Source organism: Clinocottus analis, unplaced genomic scaffold (assembly GCF_023055335.1).
Source record: "Clinocottus analis isolate CAN_PGR_092001 unplaced genomic scaffold, fCliAna1.0.p SCAF_6, whole genome shotgun sequence".
NCBI classification, from domain to species: Eukaryota; Metazoa; Chordata; class Actinopteri; order Perciformes; family Cottidae; genus Clinocottus; species Clinocottus analis.
The window spans coordinates 5,216,084-5,233,997 of record NW_027176218.1 but is presented as its reverse complement, the minus strand read 5'-3'; the positions used below and the strand labels follow the sequence as shown (position 1 = coordinate 5,233,997).

General features: G+C 40.4%; 1 protein-coding gene across 1 annotated transcript; it reads left to right on the top strand.

Moving 5' to 3' along the window:
- The first annotated feature begins 574 nt into the window (after positions 1–574).
- On the top strand, positions 575–17,891 carry appl2 (adaptor protein, phosphotyrosine interaction, PH domain and leucine zipper containing 2). The gene is made up of 21 exons (XM_068602428.1): positions 575–689; positions 2,425–2,523; positions 3,493–3,552; positions 4,389–4,460; positions 5,401–5,488; positions 6,805–6,846; positions 6,933–6,991; positions 7,414–7,560; positions 7,753–7,835; positions 8,103–8,255; positions 9,747–9,935; positions 10,038–10,080; positions 10,291–10,347; positions 11,271–11,365; positions 12,251–12,406; positions 12,620–12,672; positions 12,865–13,039; positions 13,706–13,742; positions 13,877–14,032; positions 14,811–14,858; positions 15,456–17,891. Exons 1-21 carry the CDS (start codon positions 633–635, stop codon positions 15,582–15,584), a joined length of 1,998 nt encoding a protein of 665 aa, XP_068458529.1. The 5' UTR covers positions 575–632; the 3' UTR covers positions 15,585–17,891.
- The last annotated feature ends 23 nt before the right edge of the window (positions 17,892–17,914 follow it).

Here is a 17,914-nt window from a genome sequence, read left to right as displayed (position 1 = left end):
ATTAAAAACGTTTCTTAAGCAGAAACAATAAAAAAAAAAAAAAGTCTGCAAGAAACAGCTGAAAGTAGAACTTTAATACTGTTTCCATTATTTCAGAAGAATTCATGTCAGTCCTTGCCTTTAGATTTTAATAAAGGATCTAAACACTGCTTTTGGCCAGCCAAGAATTTAGTATGTTTTGGTGTTGAAAGAGTATTGTTCTGGTTTGTTGTTGTGCAATCAGTCAATATTTTTTTGTATTTGTATTTCTTTAATTAAACTTTGTAGTTCCACATATGTCCACATGGGGGCACTGTTGATACGGAAATGGTAAACACGTCAGATGTAGCCTACTATTATTAGTACTATTAGTATTATTTTATAACAGTCAACTGCAAATTGAAACATAAAAAATATCCATCATATTTTCATAAAATAATCAAATTAAATATAAAAACATACAAATATGGAGTTTGGCATGAAAGTGGCCAGTGTTTTTAAGTCTGCTCTCATCAGCTGCGTGAAATGAGATCAGTTTGGGCCCGCCTCCAACTCCCACGTGTTCCTCTCACCCCGCGCAAAGGACTCTGGGAAACCGAGTCTACGCTCGAAACAATTCAAGCTCCCATTCCTTCTCTTCCACCGCTAACAAGATGCCGGCTGTACACCACAAACTGCTCCTGGAGGAAGCTTTGCAGGACAGTCCTCAGGTAGGCCTGTGTGGGTTTTTATCACGTTTGAAGGCGCAACTATCACACAATGTGACGTTACGAGCACGGAAGTTAGCTCACTAGCCCAAACAGCATCTTGTTCCCGTTGAGGGCTGCGTCCACTGCTCGGTGACAGCCCACCAATTGGCACATTTTTGAAGGGGCTGTAATACCGCAGCGCGGATGCGCCTTCCCGCTATAATTACAGTATCGTTTGTACTGCTAATTACAAATATTGGGCGTTCGTGTGCGTCTTGTGTTTTGTTGACAAAGCTACCGCCCGTCACGGGGCTAAACTCTCTGATATGTGGTGCACATTTAGACCCGCATCGCCGTGAAAGCTGGCACGACCGCAGCACAACCAGAATCGCTTATTCTGCAATGTTTTAATTTTTTTTTCCAATGTCAAGTTAGATTTTTTTGGGGCTGGACCCTGTCCTCGAGCTGCACTGGGCCTGAGTCACATAATGTGGGCGGGGTTTCCATTATCGGACGGCACTAGAATGAGTCAATAGCTTGCAACAGTGGTAGCTGTCAGAGTACCATATGGTGTTTGATGCTTATAGGTCGGGGGTGTAGTTAAGTTATGGAAGTTGCTCACAGAGCACTAGGCCTCGTTCATGGATATCAGTGATATCCATGAGTGAGGGGTGATGGGAAATGTAGGACAGTATTTTTTATTATGCTCATCTTATGCAAGCTACATTTGGATGTAACCCTTATCCTCTGCTTTTTGTTGCATCACTCCCTTTTTCCCAGACAGGGCAGACTCTTTGATACTTCTGCTTATTAAGTGCAACCCATGCTAGAGGGTTATTACAGTTTTTATGGGTTGTTGTTTATTTTTGCAACAAAATGCTGTTTCTCCTAACATGAAATAGGGGCTGGAGTCAAACGTAAACACAGCCAAGCTGGACAGATCATTTATTTAAGGTGTGAAACTGCAAACGCACTCTGGCCGATGGGCGTGTTCCTCTTTGGTATATCTTCCCTGCCGTGCTGCACCTGTTTATGGAACAGAAACTACACCCAGACAGGATTTTTTTTCAGTTTGCATAACCAGCATGCAGTAAAATCATGCTGCATTTTGTAGTTTCTATTGCAAACTGCACTTCCACATGCCTCGGCATACTGCAGCAACACTCATTTCATTCACTTGTTGGCTTATGGCATCTTTCCAATTCCAGCAATCTTCTTAAACGTCTCTTTTATAAGTTACAGGTTCCTACCAAAGCTCAAATTGTGTGTTTTTGAAACCTATGTTTGTGGTTATTCCCACCACGTCCAAATAGCAAGCAAAAAGGAACATTTGGCACAATTAGAAAATGCCAGTCTACACCTGAATTGCCCTGAAGTATTAATCACAAACATTGTATGTGATTTATATTTATTTGCATAATGAGCTGTTGCCCCAATACTAATACACACCTCAGTATGACTTAAAGTTTGTGATGCAACATAATACTATTTAAATGTTGTATTAATTTGATGATTATGTTCCTGATTACTCAGTTAATAGATTAATCTTTTTTTGTTATTCATAGAATGTCTGAACCAGACTGCTGAAGCCTCATGTAAGCTTCACATAAACGTAACAATATTTTTGCACACAGAATGAGGCCCATCGGTTTTGTCTGCAGCTACTTATCCTTTATAAGTTACTTAAACTATTGTCTCAAATGTTTGTTCCGCTGTCATGTTTATCAAAAGAGAGTATGAATGTGTTCTTCCACAGACTCGCTCCCTGCTCAGCGTGTTTGAGGAAGACTCTGGGACGCTCACAGACTACACCAACCAGCTGCTGCAGTCGATGCAGCGTGTGTATGGAGCCCAGGTACAAGACAAAACACAAATGGGTGCACATGGACGCAGACTCTGTTCCCTTTGTTGTGCAAGGCTCTGTTGAACAGCAAACTACCTTGAGCAATATTCTTCAAGTTTGTCACAAACGCCCACCTGTACTCATGGTTGAACTGATTGGAATTTGATTGTTCGAGGTCATGGTGACCTCACAAAACTATTTTCTTCTGGCCTTGAGAATCACTATGCTCTTTATGCCAATTCCCTTACAAATGTCTGAGAGCATGAAATTCTGAAAGTGATGACATTTTGAGCAGACGTGGATGTAAAACGCAACATGACTGGTTGGCTTTTAACCGCTAGGCCGCAATTCTGGTTTTACGTCCGAAGAAGAGTCATAACTTTATCTGCCTGGTTGAAAATGATTTGGGATTAGACATCTGCGTTATTGAATGACAGTAGATTGTTGGTTTGCGCTTACGAGATGATGATCCTTTTGAATAGACAAATCCCAAACTAAGATACGATATATTTTTTTAACCTCACAATTGCAAACTGAAGAATGAGAACCTTCAGTTTTGCAAATGGACTTATTGTTTCGGTAAGTGGTGTGCGACTCTTCTTCTCCTGTCAGGGTGTAGATTGTTTTGACCTTCCTGTTCTTTGTCCTCTGGACAAGATGATGCCAAATTGAGCAGCATGTTTCAATGTTGCAGTCTCAATGTGTGCTTAATTTTCCTCCTGAAAACATACACAACCCCTGCAACATGACTTCAGACCTTTTCTGAACCAATGGAAGTTCATCGGTAGAGTTGGCAATAATATGACCTTGTGCTTTTCAAATGAATTTAATTTAAACCTTGATTCACCTGTTGTCCATTTATTTTTCTTTTTATTCCTTCCGGGACGGAAGCGAGAGAGTGAAAAATGTAGAAGCGACAGACAAATCCTGAGTAATCCTTTCTGTTCACTTTGCTTTTTACCTTTTATCTGACTCCTACAGAGTGAGATGGGATTGGCCACGGAGCAGCTCTCACAGCAACTTCTGGATTATGAGAAGAAAGTAAGTATGGGCGCCAGGATTTTAGGACCCGTCCCCTTCACTTTTATTGTGTCAGCTTGATTTTCCTACTGCAGTCTCTCTAAAACATTGTCCTCTGATTGACCAGCCACCGTCATCCAGATAATAGAAGGGAGTTGTCGACAAAAATAAATGATATACTTGTCGGTCGCCTTCAATTATCACCAATTTTTCAAAGCAAAGATCTGTCAAGTGTTTTACAGCCTTCCTATTGTCATACTCATAGCTAGTGCGGTTGAATTATTCAAGTAACTCTGATAATGAGCTGCATACAAAAAAAGAGAATGCTTTGTTCTATCATTTTCATTTATTTCTAGGTTGTGTGTGAGTTGGCATGTGGCTGCTAGGCCTCTTAAATTTGCATGTGTGTCTTAATGAAATCTCTGTGCGTGAAATAACATTGAAGTAGAAGTGCTTCTCTGTTGGCAATCTATCATTGATGTTTTATGCAGCCAACAAGAGCTACAAAGTAGAATAGTTGCTGAAGTCAACAGAACAGGTCTATTAAATCATGCAACAAAAAAAAAAAAGTGCATCAGTTAGCTTTCTGGATGTTGGTCGGTAAGAAAATGCAATGACCAGTAATGGATGCACTTTTAGCTCCTTTTAATTAAACAAGACTTAAAAGTCAGCATCTTAGCATGGGGCTTATTAGCATCTTTGGCCTTGTTCCATGAAAGGAACGTGCTGGATATAATGGCTGGCTGAGCAGGCTATTTTGTCTGAACTTTTTGGCACCTATCATAGACTTGATCTATTCAGCGATAACCAGTTTTCATCAGCTTCACTTGTTCGCACTCCCTTCTTCTTCTTTCTAGAATTTTGCCCTCGGAAAAGGTGATGAAGAAGTAATCGTCACCCTGCAGAACTTTGCAAAAACTGTAGGGGAGGTGAGTTGCAGTTTTGTGGTTTTATATGTGTATATTTATGTGCGTGCGCGTACACTCGCAGCAGAAGAGAGGGATGAGGAGCTACTTCATGGTCAGGTCTTCGAGTTCTTTATCGTAACTTTATTGTGTTGCACCTGTGCTCCACTTGCATGCTGGTGAAAATAACCTCAATGAAAAGACCTAAACCATTAACCTCGCTGTAAAACCACAACTGATTGTATACAGATGCTTGGAGGGGAGCGGTGCGGTGGTTATGATGACTATCATACTGAATGGATAGCTGGAAGGAGGCAGCGGTCGGTGGGTGGGTGGATGAAGGAGCGGTGTGTAGGCTGAGGTGTACAGACCAAACAGATGGGCCTCCCACTGTCAGACATGGGAGTCCACAAGCCTGCCTACTCAGCACTCATCAGGATTTAGGACACACACACGTATGCTCAGAGGACACAGGGTGATTGTGTGCTTGACCTTTATCTTGTGATTTACAACAGAGATCTCATTTCACAATGAGAATTAGGCCCTAATGCTGTACCTAATCCTGTGAACCTTAGCACTTGCTCAATGGTTCAGATAAACATCATCTTGTTAGACGCCGGAGAGTAGCTTTCTCGATCAGTATGTTGAATTCAAGCTGGTCTTCCTGGTGTGTGCAATATCCTGTTTTCAATATCGGTCAACAAAATGTTTTTATTATTCTCTTCAAGCAATGTACTGTTTCACAATTTGGACTTTTTACGATGCAGCAGAGACTTTTCTGCAGTTATGCAACCATTTCTCTCTAAATATGATGTTCCAGCTTGCTGCAGGAACAATAACTGGCAGCACATTTTATTGGAAAATATTAAAATAAATTGAAATCCCTCAAGATGTTTGGCAAAGGTACATCTTTTGTGCAGTGATTGATATTTTTGTATAATCTTTTTTTTAATTTGTCATCCAGCTGAACTCGCTCCACTCTGAGCTAGCCAACCAGATGGCTGACAGCATGGTTTTCCCTATGATTCAGTTCAGAGAGAAAGACCTTACAGGTAGGGCCGAACACACGCACACATACACATATACAAAACTTATTGCAAAACTTATTGGTTCAAGGTATTTTATGCCTTTTAATACCAAGGTAACGGTTGAAAAACAACAAATAATGAGAGAGGGAATTGTTCAAACCGGGGGCAATGTGGTTTGTGATCGGTGCCCAATGGATTAAAATCCATGTCGGCGCCTTAACCCTCGGCCACTGCACCCCATTACAACACATTATATTATTGTGAGACCATTACAGATTTGTAATCTGTTCTCTCAACAGTTGGATGCAACAAGCAATGCCCTCTCTTCTGACAAAAGACCATTTAGGTGTGGTTTTAGTGCTGCCGAGTAAGATGACGTCAGACTTGCCGAGTGTCGGGTTCTCTCACTTTTCCCATTCTTCCTTCTGATGTTAAGTGCGCAACGAGCATTATGTCCAAATGTCAGATTTAAGTTAAGCAAAAGCATTTTGACAGGAAATGATGCGTCAAGTGTATTTATCACTTTACTTATCAGCTGCTACTCTGTCAAATCCTCCCAGATGTGGTAAACTACTATACACATTGCCCAAAGCCATTGTCGCAGCAACTTAATTGGCTATTTGTCAGGTACTGTTCGTTGTCATTTGCTCGTGGTTTGCAAGAAGTCTGTATTCATTTTCAAGAAGAAAGAACTTGCTCGCAATAAACGATGTGGATTATCGCCGACGGCACACATATTAAAGCCTTTTGAAGAAAACACGAGGTTAAACGCACGCCGCGGTATACCGTTATAAACCAATTTGCTTGTAATAATAATATGATTTTAATGAATCGTTCTCCATGTAAAATAAACGGCAAACCGTTAAGTTTTAGCTTGTCAGAGAGGTGTGTGTTTTTCTGAGGGGATGGTGCGTGGTTAAGGCTGTCAGCATGTCAAGCGTTGTACTCGGAGGATTACCAAACATGAAAGCAGCAGGACAATGCTGTACAATTGTGCTTGCTAGACGCTCCGCCTAACACCCCAAATGAACGGCGCATACAAACTGCAAATTAAACTGTGCCAAAACAAGTTGAGGAGTGCCTAGTCGGATTATCACCTGCATTAAACCGTGTGAGAAATGGGAAATAGCGCATTATGTCAAACTGTAAGAATCGCTTGCCTGACCATTTTTTTCCCCACTTAAAGTCACTGAATAGCATTCACTATATTAAAGAAAATAGTTTTTCACAAACGAAGCTACCTGTGACATTCATAAACAATTTCTAAAATGTAAAAGATTCACTTTAAATTGATCTACTCCGAGATATTCTAACAACTTCATATACATTGAATGTTTCAGAGATAAGCACACTGAAGGAAATATTTGGCATCGCCACTGATGGTAAGTAGAAATCCAAATTGATTTTAGAAAACCATCATTTTGCAGTTCCCATCCGATCCTCATGTTCTTTCTGTCCTCTCCTGCAGAGCACGAGGCAGCGATGGTCAAATACAGCCGATTGCCCAAGAAGAAGGAGAATGAGAAGGTAGAGTGAGTGTGAACCACTTTCATTGCTTTCCTGAATTCAACACCAAAACGCTGCAAAAAAGACTTACAGTGAAGTACTACTCTGGTAATGCAGTGGATTTGTTTAATTGGCATTATAAATAGATGGAATGAACTACTAAGCCCCATAGTTTTAGTAAGACTGTGACACTAACACATATAAAGGCTGCAAAGCAAATATTCTTTCATTTATTTTTTGCTTTGATTTAAATGTGTCGGCATGTAGACGTTCAAGGTAATGTGACTGAGTTGCTTATTTAAATGTGGGTGAGAGTAGGACAATGATTTGCATATGTCTGAGTGTGTGTGTGCAGAGCTTGATAGTGAGTTCATCCTGGATATATACACATACATACACTGTATAGTTTAACTAGCATGTTTAACCCTCTCTCGCCTAAACAGCTGAAGTCAGACTTGGTGAAGGAGGTGGCGTACACCAGGAGGAAGCAGCACCAGGCCTCACTGCAGTACTACTGCGCCCTCAACGCCCTGCAGTATCGCAAGAGAGTAGCTATGCTAGAACCCATGCTTGGCTACACAAAGGCACAGGTACTTAGCAGTCGTTGCAAAGTAGGTCAGACCACATTACCATGTCGGTATTCAAATTCAGTATTCAAAAATGAGAAGCAGTTTTTCTCATTGGAAATTGATTAGTTTACAAATGGGAGTTGTTTGGGTGCAAAAAAAAGTATAGCTGTAAAAATGAAGCTGGATTGCTCATGGTTACCTCTTACTTCTTAGATCAGCTTCTTCAAGAAAGGCATTGAGCTGGTGTCAAAGAAGATGGACAACTTCCTTTCCTCTGTGTCCAACATGACTCAAAAGTAAAGACTGTCTCAATAACATTTGTTTTTTCATATCTGTAGATATGCTGAACTATAGCTCTGGTGTTAACAATATAAAATTATGTTGTTCGCTGTGTATCTTATAATAGTTATACTATGATATTCTGCAAAAGACACTTCGACATACTTGGATTTTACAGAATAGTAATTCATTAAAAAGGATATTTAGTATCCATATCATATCTTAATGCAAGAAAAGGGTTTGATGAATTTGTCTGTATTAAAAGTTGTTTTCTTCCTGTGTAGTATCCAGGCCCAGCTTGACACAGAAGCAGAGGCCATGCGTGGCTCGCAGAGGGAGTTTCTGTCTGTGGAGGACACGGTCTATATGCCAGATAAGGACACTGAGCCTGTCAATCGCACACTCATCCAGAAGGCTGGGTACCTCAACATTAGGAAGTAAGATTAATTGCACTCATTATGACCCTATCGTATATAGAAGGACGCTTCCTGTTCACGTAGCTTTCCTTGCTAGTCTACATATTAAGGGATGTCTTAGGGGGGGACACATTCTTTGACTCTGTCCCCATTTTACATATGTGATGAATACATAATTTATGTAATTAACTCTGGTGCAATTTGTGTCCAGTGGATTGTGGTACATCCTAAATCTCTCAATAACCAAACACAATAGAAACAAGAAACTATTTTGGCTCCTCTTGCAAAAGTTGCTCAAAATACGCATGAACACAGTAAACAATCAGTGTGTCACAGCAGACGAGGTGGGGCAGGTAACATGTTGACAGTGTGCGCTGTCAGCTTGTAGCAGAGTGGATATATGAGAGAGGAAACTTCCTTAATGGCTTCAGGGGTAGAACTGCAGCGTAGCCCACAATGTGATTTAGTGAAATGTCAAAGCTGTCAAACTCTGTCTCTTACTCATATAAATCCAAAGTCTCTGACAAATGTCTGTGACACCAGAGAAAAGGTTTCCACAAAATGCCATTCTGTGTAATGACACACACCGCCAGCAGCCTCAAACGCTTGTCAGATGGTGAGTCCAGAGAACATTTGCTATTTCGACTGCTTTCTTAATATTAAGGGTCTCAGTCACCCACGGCAGCAGGAGACATTCATTTTGATATTAATCAAAGGAAATTCATCTCTGAATATTTTTCAAACCGATTGTCCCGGCGGAAGGCTTTCTGGTGAGCAATTTAAATGAGTCACACGTATGTCGCTTTGTTTTGGAAGTGAGTGAGAGAGACAGAGTTAAACTATGTTGTAGTCTATTTTGGATATGCATAGACGTGCTCACAAACTTCTGGGGAGTAAAAGAGAGCTCAGCCAGCCTCCATGTAAGGCCCGCTGTACACGATATCCTAGACTTAGTCTACAGAGCACTGAAGCCCCTCCTCGCTCTGCACAGAGCACTGGTCACTTGTTTATTCAAAGTTCAGGACGAAAGAGTTCATAGCTGTCCCTCAACGCCTTTCTATTCCTTTATCAAGTACAACAGTCCAGTCGATGCCTTTTGGGCATCGTGTTTTGTCCTCAGACTAAGCAGCCATAAGCTTTAGTTTCTAAAAGACCTTTTCTAAAATTTATTTAATACATTAGCATGTCAGATTTGACAGATTACGTCATTTCTTTTTAAATTCTTGAGCCACATGCGCTACAAAAGCCAAAGTATGTTTGTGATTGTGCATCCCTCGTGTCCGCACAGAACACTGGGAGAAGGGCATGGAAGACACTTCTTGCATGTCTTCATTTTGAACTCGGATGTGAGAAAGAAATCTCCATCACATCCAGCCTAAAATCCTTCACATCCTTACAACCTATGCAGCCCTCTTCACCAATTACACTTTCCATTATGCCATAATTAGGTTTTTCGAATTATTATTGTGAAGCGCTGACCTTTTTACTCACTTGTTCTGCCCCCTTGTCCAGTAAAACAGGGCTCGTGACCACAGCCTGGGACCGGCTGTACTTCTTCACCCAGGGAGGGAACCTCATGTGTCAGCCGCGCGGGGCGGTGGCAGGCGGCATGGTGCTGGACCTGGACAACAGCTCTGTCATGGCTGTGGAGTGTGAAGACAGACGCTATTGTTTCCAAATAACCTCCCCCTCAGGCAAAACGTACGTGCACTTGTCGACATATCCAACAATGAGAATTACACACACACATGAAATACTGGGTGCATTTGATTTAATCCTCTCCATTGCCATCTATGCCTCCAGGTCAATGATTCTACAAGCTGAGAGCAAAAGGGAATATGAAGAAGTAAGTGCTGTGTTTGATCTTCCTTATTGTTTTACATCTTTATCCCAAAGACATCTGCTGGTTCAAACATTCAATCTAGCAATGGAGGCGCTGTTGTATTTGTGTGATATTCATCTGACTGGCCTGTCAGCTGGTATCAGTCAAATGATCCCAGGTGGCTCACGTCTGAGCTCGAGGAATCCTAATGTGGATCTGTGTTTCTTGTTTCAGTGGATTTGTACTGTGAACAACATCTCCAGACAGATCTACCTGACTGACAACCCGGAGGTAACGCACACGCCAACGCAATTTCATAGTCACACACACACACAGTGCAAATGGAAAAAAAGAAACCGCTACTAAAGTAAATATTTTAAACATTTGATATTTAGTCTTGGGAGGTAAACTACCACCCAAGTTGTTGTGATTTGAGGCATGGAGACATCTGTTTGTTGTTTCACCATTTCAGATTAAATACATTTAATTAAAATAACAAACAATGATACAAATGAAAGCGTCTCACAGCTTTTGAGCCTTGAAAGCTTTTCAATCCCAGAATCTGTCATGTTTGCAGGAGGCTTTGCTCTCTGAAAATGTTTATTCTTGAGAAACAAACTTTGAAATGATTCTTGAAATTAGACACTTATATATTTACCCTACATTATAATCACTTATTTATTGTTAAAGATGTTGCATATGAGTCATCGTGTTCTGTTACCACTGCCAAGTGTAGTGTTGCACGACAGCAAATCATATGCTTGTCATCTCTGGATTTCGGAAGTATTTGTTTATCTGTTCACACTATTGAAACTACTGTGTATTTTGTATGTTTTGTGGTAACTTTTCATCGTGTGAAACAGAACTCACACAAAAGCTGGAAATAAGTATAGTGCACCAAGCAGAAAATATACACTGATCTCAAACACAGTGTATTTTATTTATCTTTATTTTAGTTGGTTTGAAAGTTTTCCACTTGAAAAATGTTCTCAACTACTGTTTTGAACATTTTCCATATAAGACAAATATATCGCATATGAAATTTCTTGTTTTGAAATTGAAAGCAATATAAATCATCAAAAGACATCAGAAATATAGCATAAAAAGTCACAGTATGGCCGTTACGGTGTGGCTGAAATGTAATGAGATTCTAAGATTAAATGACTCAACTGCTGATACAGAGATGCAGCAATGTTTCTGTTTGTTGTCGTTAGGCTGTGGCCATCCGACTAAACCAGACCGCCATCCAGGCCGTCACGCCCATCACCAGCTTTGAGAAGAGACCAGAGGGCTCGCCCGACCCCGACAGGTCAGGCATGCTGCTCGTCATCATACTGCATCCCCTTCTGACTTTGATAATTAAATGCTTTCATAGTGGCATGTCTTGTCATATTGAAAACAGAGCATGAAGCCATGAAGTCATTTTTGATTTGTATGTTCCATGCTTTTACTATCGTTTTGGTTTTGGCCCTTTACTGTCAGTCTTGTAAAATTATAGGGGTTTGGTTTGTGTAGCTATAGTACATCGTAAACATGAAATCTTCCTCTGTACGCATTTGTTCTTGCTGCACAAAGCGATTCTCAATTTAAAGTGATAACTGGTTGCTTCAGGACAGAAGGAGAAATATAATTGCGAGCTTTGATTGCTGAGGATTATCATCGCTGAACTGAAAAGACACGAGCATTATGTATATTGTCCGCTAAATCTAACAGTTTGCAATAAGTGGTCACTTGACTTTTCACTAAAAGCTTCTTTGAACAGGAATGGCCCAGTTCCTTCTAAATCTAAATTACTTGGCAGGTTGAAGTGCTGCGCATGTGGCTTAGAGCAATTTTTCCTTCTTTCAGTCTTTCCAAAAGCACAAAAGAAAAATGTTGTAGGGAATAGTAAAGTTTGAACATTGTGTTTTTCCACTTTCATGTATGCGTGATGCACATGTTAGCATGTCCGGCTAACTAGTTCACAGCATACATAACTTAACATATATTCATATAGTCACGACGAAGATTGTTTTACACAATTCCTTTCCGGTAATATAGATTTTATCCCTCGACCAATTACGTTATGATCTTAAGAAACAATTCATTTTTTGATGCACATGTGAGTAATGTATGTAAGAGACTTTAAAACATGTTAAGTTGAGTAGTGGATGTTTTGAGCTTGACTTGCATTCTGTCTGTCTCTCTCCTGAAGAGCGAAGCCAGGAGGGGTCCATGCTGCCGGTGGTGGCTCCCAGAAGACGGGGGCCGCTCCGGAACCAGAAGACCTGATAGCCCCCGGGACGCCCATCCAGTTTGACATCATGCTGCCGGCCTCCGAGTTTCAGGACCAGAACAGGGCCGGGGGGAGGTGAGGGGACAACTGGAGCAGTGTGTGCGTGTGTGTATGTGTGCGTGTGCGTGCAGGTTTTGTGAGCGACAGACAGAACCAACTAGTGCTGGTGGGGCGATGATGTGCATTTCCTGAAAGTTGGCCTCATATTGGTTATTTTATTATTTCCAGGAAGCCGAATGCTTCATAATGGCACAATGCAGCAGTTTAATTGTTTTCCCTTCCTGGCAGACGCACAAATCCGTTTGGAGAAACGGACGACGACTGTTCAACAGAAAGTGACGGTAACCGTTTTCCTTCCTCCCTCTAAATGCAACTCAGTGGTTGCCTCTCTCTCTTCTATGTGAGGCACTGTTTGAGTTCTGCTTCAACTTCTTGTTTGTGTACCAGGCGTTTACTTTTCTACGTAAGTGCTGTTGACTTTACTCTTCCTGCCGCTGACATATCCGTGTTTGTGTGTTTGCATGTTTCCGCAGACTCTCTCCTGCAGCAAGTATTTGCCGTGCGCTTCCAAGGCTCAATGGCAGTGCGTTGCGGCAACAATCAGGAGGTGATCTACGAGGCCATGAGGCAGGTGCTGGCTGCCCGAGCCATCCACAACATCTTCAGGACCACCGAGTCCCACCTCATGGTCACCAGCAGTAGCCTCAGGTAGAATTCATCACATATGTATGAACAGTTACATGAATACCCCCTCTGAGGATAGAGAAATACAGCTGATTGTGGACCCTAGCATATATAAATGATGAATTCAGACATTTACCAGCAATATGCTGTAGACAGGAACGGCCCAAATTTATGCTTCAAATACAGTTTTCTCCCAGGAATACTGGTGTTTGGTGAATGTCAGTAAATTAACAGTCTGCGGACTTGTTACGGTTTTACAGGTGTGAATTATTCTCCTTTTGATAGTCATCTCCCAAAGGTATGGGGGCAAAATATGATGGTATAGTCATAGTGCAGTTTGTGTTTACTCAGCAATTTTTGGTCCCCGCACTCTGTGGGGAAACATTATCCTGTAAAAATCTCATAATCTTCCAGGTGGTTTTGTCCGTATGAAATCAAAGCATGAATCAAACATAAATATCTGCGACAAATGTTCGCACACCACTTGGGTTAGTGAACAAAACTGTTGTGTTATTGACTTGTTGTAAAATAACCCGTGATTGATTTTCACAGTTGTATGAAGTTTCACTTTTCCTCAGCATTGTTCAAGTGGCAGTCAGAGACAAACAAGAAGCAGACAAATCCAAGGTCAGGGCCTTATCGCCGCCGTGTTTTCATATTGTATAACTCTGTATTATGTCTTCACAATAGGTTGATTGACCCTCAGACTCAAGTTACAAGAATAAGTGTGAGTACGACAAAAGATTGGACCTTCCTTTTCTCTTTTTTATGAAGCGGTATCGTCGCCTCTTCTGTTATCCAACTCAGACCACTTTTTAAAACAATCTTTACTCTCTCACTTTCCCCTCCATCATTTCTCAGTTCCAGCTTGGGGAAGTGTGTCAGTTCGCGGCCCACCAAGAGAACGGGAGGCTGATGGGCTTCGTGGTTGAGGGCAGAGACTGGAGTGACGGAGAAGAAGAGGGAGAGCCTTCGTTTAGCGCCTTCGTTTTTGAGAGCAACACAGAGGGCGAAAAGGTTGATACAGAAACATTAAAACAATTTTTAAACATGTTAATTCATGCATAAATATCAGAAAAAAGTAAAAATTTTATTAAGAAAATATATGTATCTAAAAATGTCATAGAATTATATGCCATATAGAGAATCATATATATATAGTCTGCCATAAAAGTCACTTAAAAAGTAATAGTGTCGTATGTAACAAATGTCATAATGCAGTTTGCCATGAAAAATACATCAGAAACTCATAGTATACAAAATGTTAAAGTATAATATGCCATGAATTTGGTGGGGGAAAAAAATGTTGATTAGTACAGTATTTCTTACATCATACTACTAGTATGTCTGAAAACATTAAATAAAATATTAAAAAACACAAAGAGTCATATTATAGTATACCATAACAATGTCATGAATGATGTGACAGTTTGTCATGCCATCAAAGTCATAGTATAATTTGCATTTGCTTTTATAAAATGGCCTGATATACTTTAAAAAAGTATATTATTTCATAAAAAAATACACTTTTTAAAATCTTTTCTAAAAAAAACAGTTGTGTGTTAATTGTGCCTTAAGATACATGTAAAGACGGTAACATTAATAATTAATATAAAGTAATAGTTTGTAATAACTCCTTGGATGACAGAATAAACTAAGATTGTTTAGTTGTGCTATTTTACAATCTATACATAGTACATGTAAGTTAAAGTGTATTGCGGTTTAAGAAAGTATTACATTGAGCTTCTCTGCTTATACCCTATATATTAACCTTTTTCTTCATCTTTATTCACAGATATGTTACACCATAAACTTGGCGAAGGACATTACAGAAGCCAAGAAGGTATGTTCACTATCATTAACACAGAAAACAGTTCTTGCATTTATATTCAAAACCGATGACTGTTTTTTTTATTAAGATGTTGATTTCTAAGTATAATAAAATTAAACAAATGAGGTGTTCTTGCTGGGAAGGGAGTTCCTCTGAACCCGACATGTATCTTTGTGAACATAAAGTGCCTATTTAAAGTCATAAGACTTACCTCAACTCTTGTAGATAACTTTAAAAGAAAATGTCAAACTAAACTTCTCACCCAAAAACATTTACTTTATTTTGCATTTAGTTTATTTTACATCACCCACATTATTGTCATTTAAATCTTCTTTGTCTCTAATCTTTTGTAAGCACATGTTTGTAATCAACAGTTTTATTACATTATTTCTTTTTGGTTTTATAGTTTTAAAACACTGAATCACACTTATTTTCAGTGGCTGAATAACAGTAAAAGAGAATCTTAATTAATGAAGATAAATAGGAAAAAAAAACAACACCAGAGTCGGTCAGCATTTTCCCTCCCGTAGCCCTAATGATGTAAAGGTGAGGTCGGTAGTTTGAAAAAGTATTGTCACAACAATTTATCTTTTTTTTTTTTTTAAAAAGGACCCAGAGGCCCTGGCCCAGCTGATGAAGAACATGCCTCTCACTAATGATGGCAAGTTCCTGCTGCTGGAGCCGGAGACGGGCGACACGACTAATGGAGAAGAAGAAGACCTGGAGTCTGAAGCCTAGCCACAGTTAGGACCCACAAAACGACAAAGACCAGGGCCCCGGTCCGCCTCTAGCCCAGGAGGGGAGGCTTCCTCTGGCTGAAGGGGGCATCAGGACTCTCCAGCCCGAACTCTGCTCCTGTAACACCCGTATTAGAGAGTGTAGTTTACGTCCACTTATCCTGTGTTACTAAATTTCCATTTTTTTTGAAAGCAGAAAAAAAATCACACCGACGGGGTGCTTCATTAGACTTCATTGCTTCTCTATGGTCCGACTGTTGAATGGGGATTTGGAGTTGTGTGCAGCCAACTGTGGGTGGTACTTCTATCAAAAGGGATACGATATACAGGTACGAATTGGGATTCATTGTCTTCTAATATTTCCCAGCCGTCTAACAGAAGGTGGGTGAATCCTTTTCATTTTTAGGTTTACATAGTTTGGCGAGTTTATTCTTTGACTTTGTTTTACAGGTTAACTTGTAAGTAAGGCTCTTATGCAACTACTATTTTCCTGTTTGTGTACAAAAATGTATTGCAACTCCCTTGTTTAATATCTGTTTAAAAAGAGGGCAGTAATTGAGACATTTTGAAGGATCTTAGACTTCCAACACAATGAAGGACTCGAAACAGGTGAAACTCACGCGGGTTCCTCTCAGAGTAGTGACTGTTGTGTTGCTTATTGTTGTTACCGTGTGTGTCCTGAAGCAGTGGACGCCATCGGCCTTCGACGAAACGTCTTGGTTCTTGCTGCACTCTTCCCACGATCAGGTTACACAGACGAAGCATCTCGACTCTCTTTAACATTCCCACTAAACTTAGCTGATGTCACGTGTTTTCGTTCTTCACCAATAACCGCAAAACCAGTCACGTGATCTGTATGCCAGGTCCTCCGTGAGCAGCCCAAGTATGCTCGAGTAAAACTAGAACGCTGTGCTACGTTTCCTGAAAGCCGTGTAAATATGAACTGTTCCGAGTGTCTATATGATGTTTAATCCGAGTTGGCAACATTAAGAGCTTTCAGAGTCAATATGCTATGCTAGGCCGATGCGGTGCATGATTAAATAATGGAGTTCTCTCACTCTCTCTGTCCCTTTGCAGAAGATTAAATCCTCGACACTAAGCACCTGTCAAAGTAAAACACTTCTTTTTTTTTTTTTTAGATCACTGAAATGTTACAGTATTGCATGAAGGCAAACAGTGAGGTATTGTATACTTATTGGAAAGCAACTGGCTCATTGCACAGAAAACCTAAACGGGGAAGCGACTGAGCCGTGAAAGTCTACCTTTCCTCTGGATCTCAGTGCAGTTTTATTCCATTTCAGACCATTTGAGCTGCACCACTAATCTCATGGACAGTGGAGGCCATTTGGTGTGTGTGCGTGTGTGTTAATGTGACACGTTTTTGTACTGTGTAATATGAACGGGGTCAAACCCACTGACTTGACGTTGATCGTGAAAGTTGCATTATGTCGACTAGTGCGTTGGCTTGTCTGCTTGCTTTTTTTCTAATCGACATCAGAGCTCTTGATAGAATCAAACAAGGATGCAATTAGATTGAGGACTGCCTGCTCGACTGTTGAAGTAATTAGTTTTGATTAGGTTTGATTGCTTGCGACACTACTCATCAGAAGGTTGACAGTGGGGAATGCAATGATTTGCTTTCTAGTATAAAGTTAGGAGGAAGATTGATTCCATTCGACACTCTTCTCGTCCAAACTCTATCTGGAAAGCAAAAAACAGGGATTTCGCTCCATGTCAAACTTTTTCTTTAGGCCACAACGGTTCATTTTCTTTCTTTTGCGTGGATGTAAATGCGCATTGGCAGGTCTTCTGATGCTTCTGCTACAGAAACTGTTGTCCCTCCAATAATAGCCTTGTACCGTCCTTCCTTTAATGCTGGTTGAAATGCTTCAATCACATCATTAATAAAACTACAGCGACGCAAACAAACGCGCTCAGTGCATCAATCAAAAGTCTGACATTTCTTTCGCTTTGGCTCAGTTGGCGAGAAGAGTTTCTCAAACTCTACCATCAGTCAAGAAACCAAATCCTCTTATTGTGTCCGGCTGCAGCTCATTACACTTATTGCAGCTGTGCTGCAGAGGCGTGATATATTTTTGCTTTGCAAGTTAATAAATGCACAGTCAGGAAAAAGCTGGGTACTATATAAATGTCATTACGATAGCTAAGACTGCATTTTCTCTTTGTCAATTCAGCCATTTATAAAAAGACAGAGTCCACTACCCAGAAGGCTTTAGCACCTATTTGTCCTGGTTTTCTAAAAATCTATGGAGACATGCAATCCTGAATAAATACCTTTTTTTCTTAACCACGTAAATGTGTTTTCTCTAC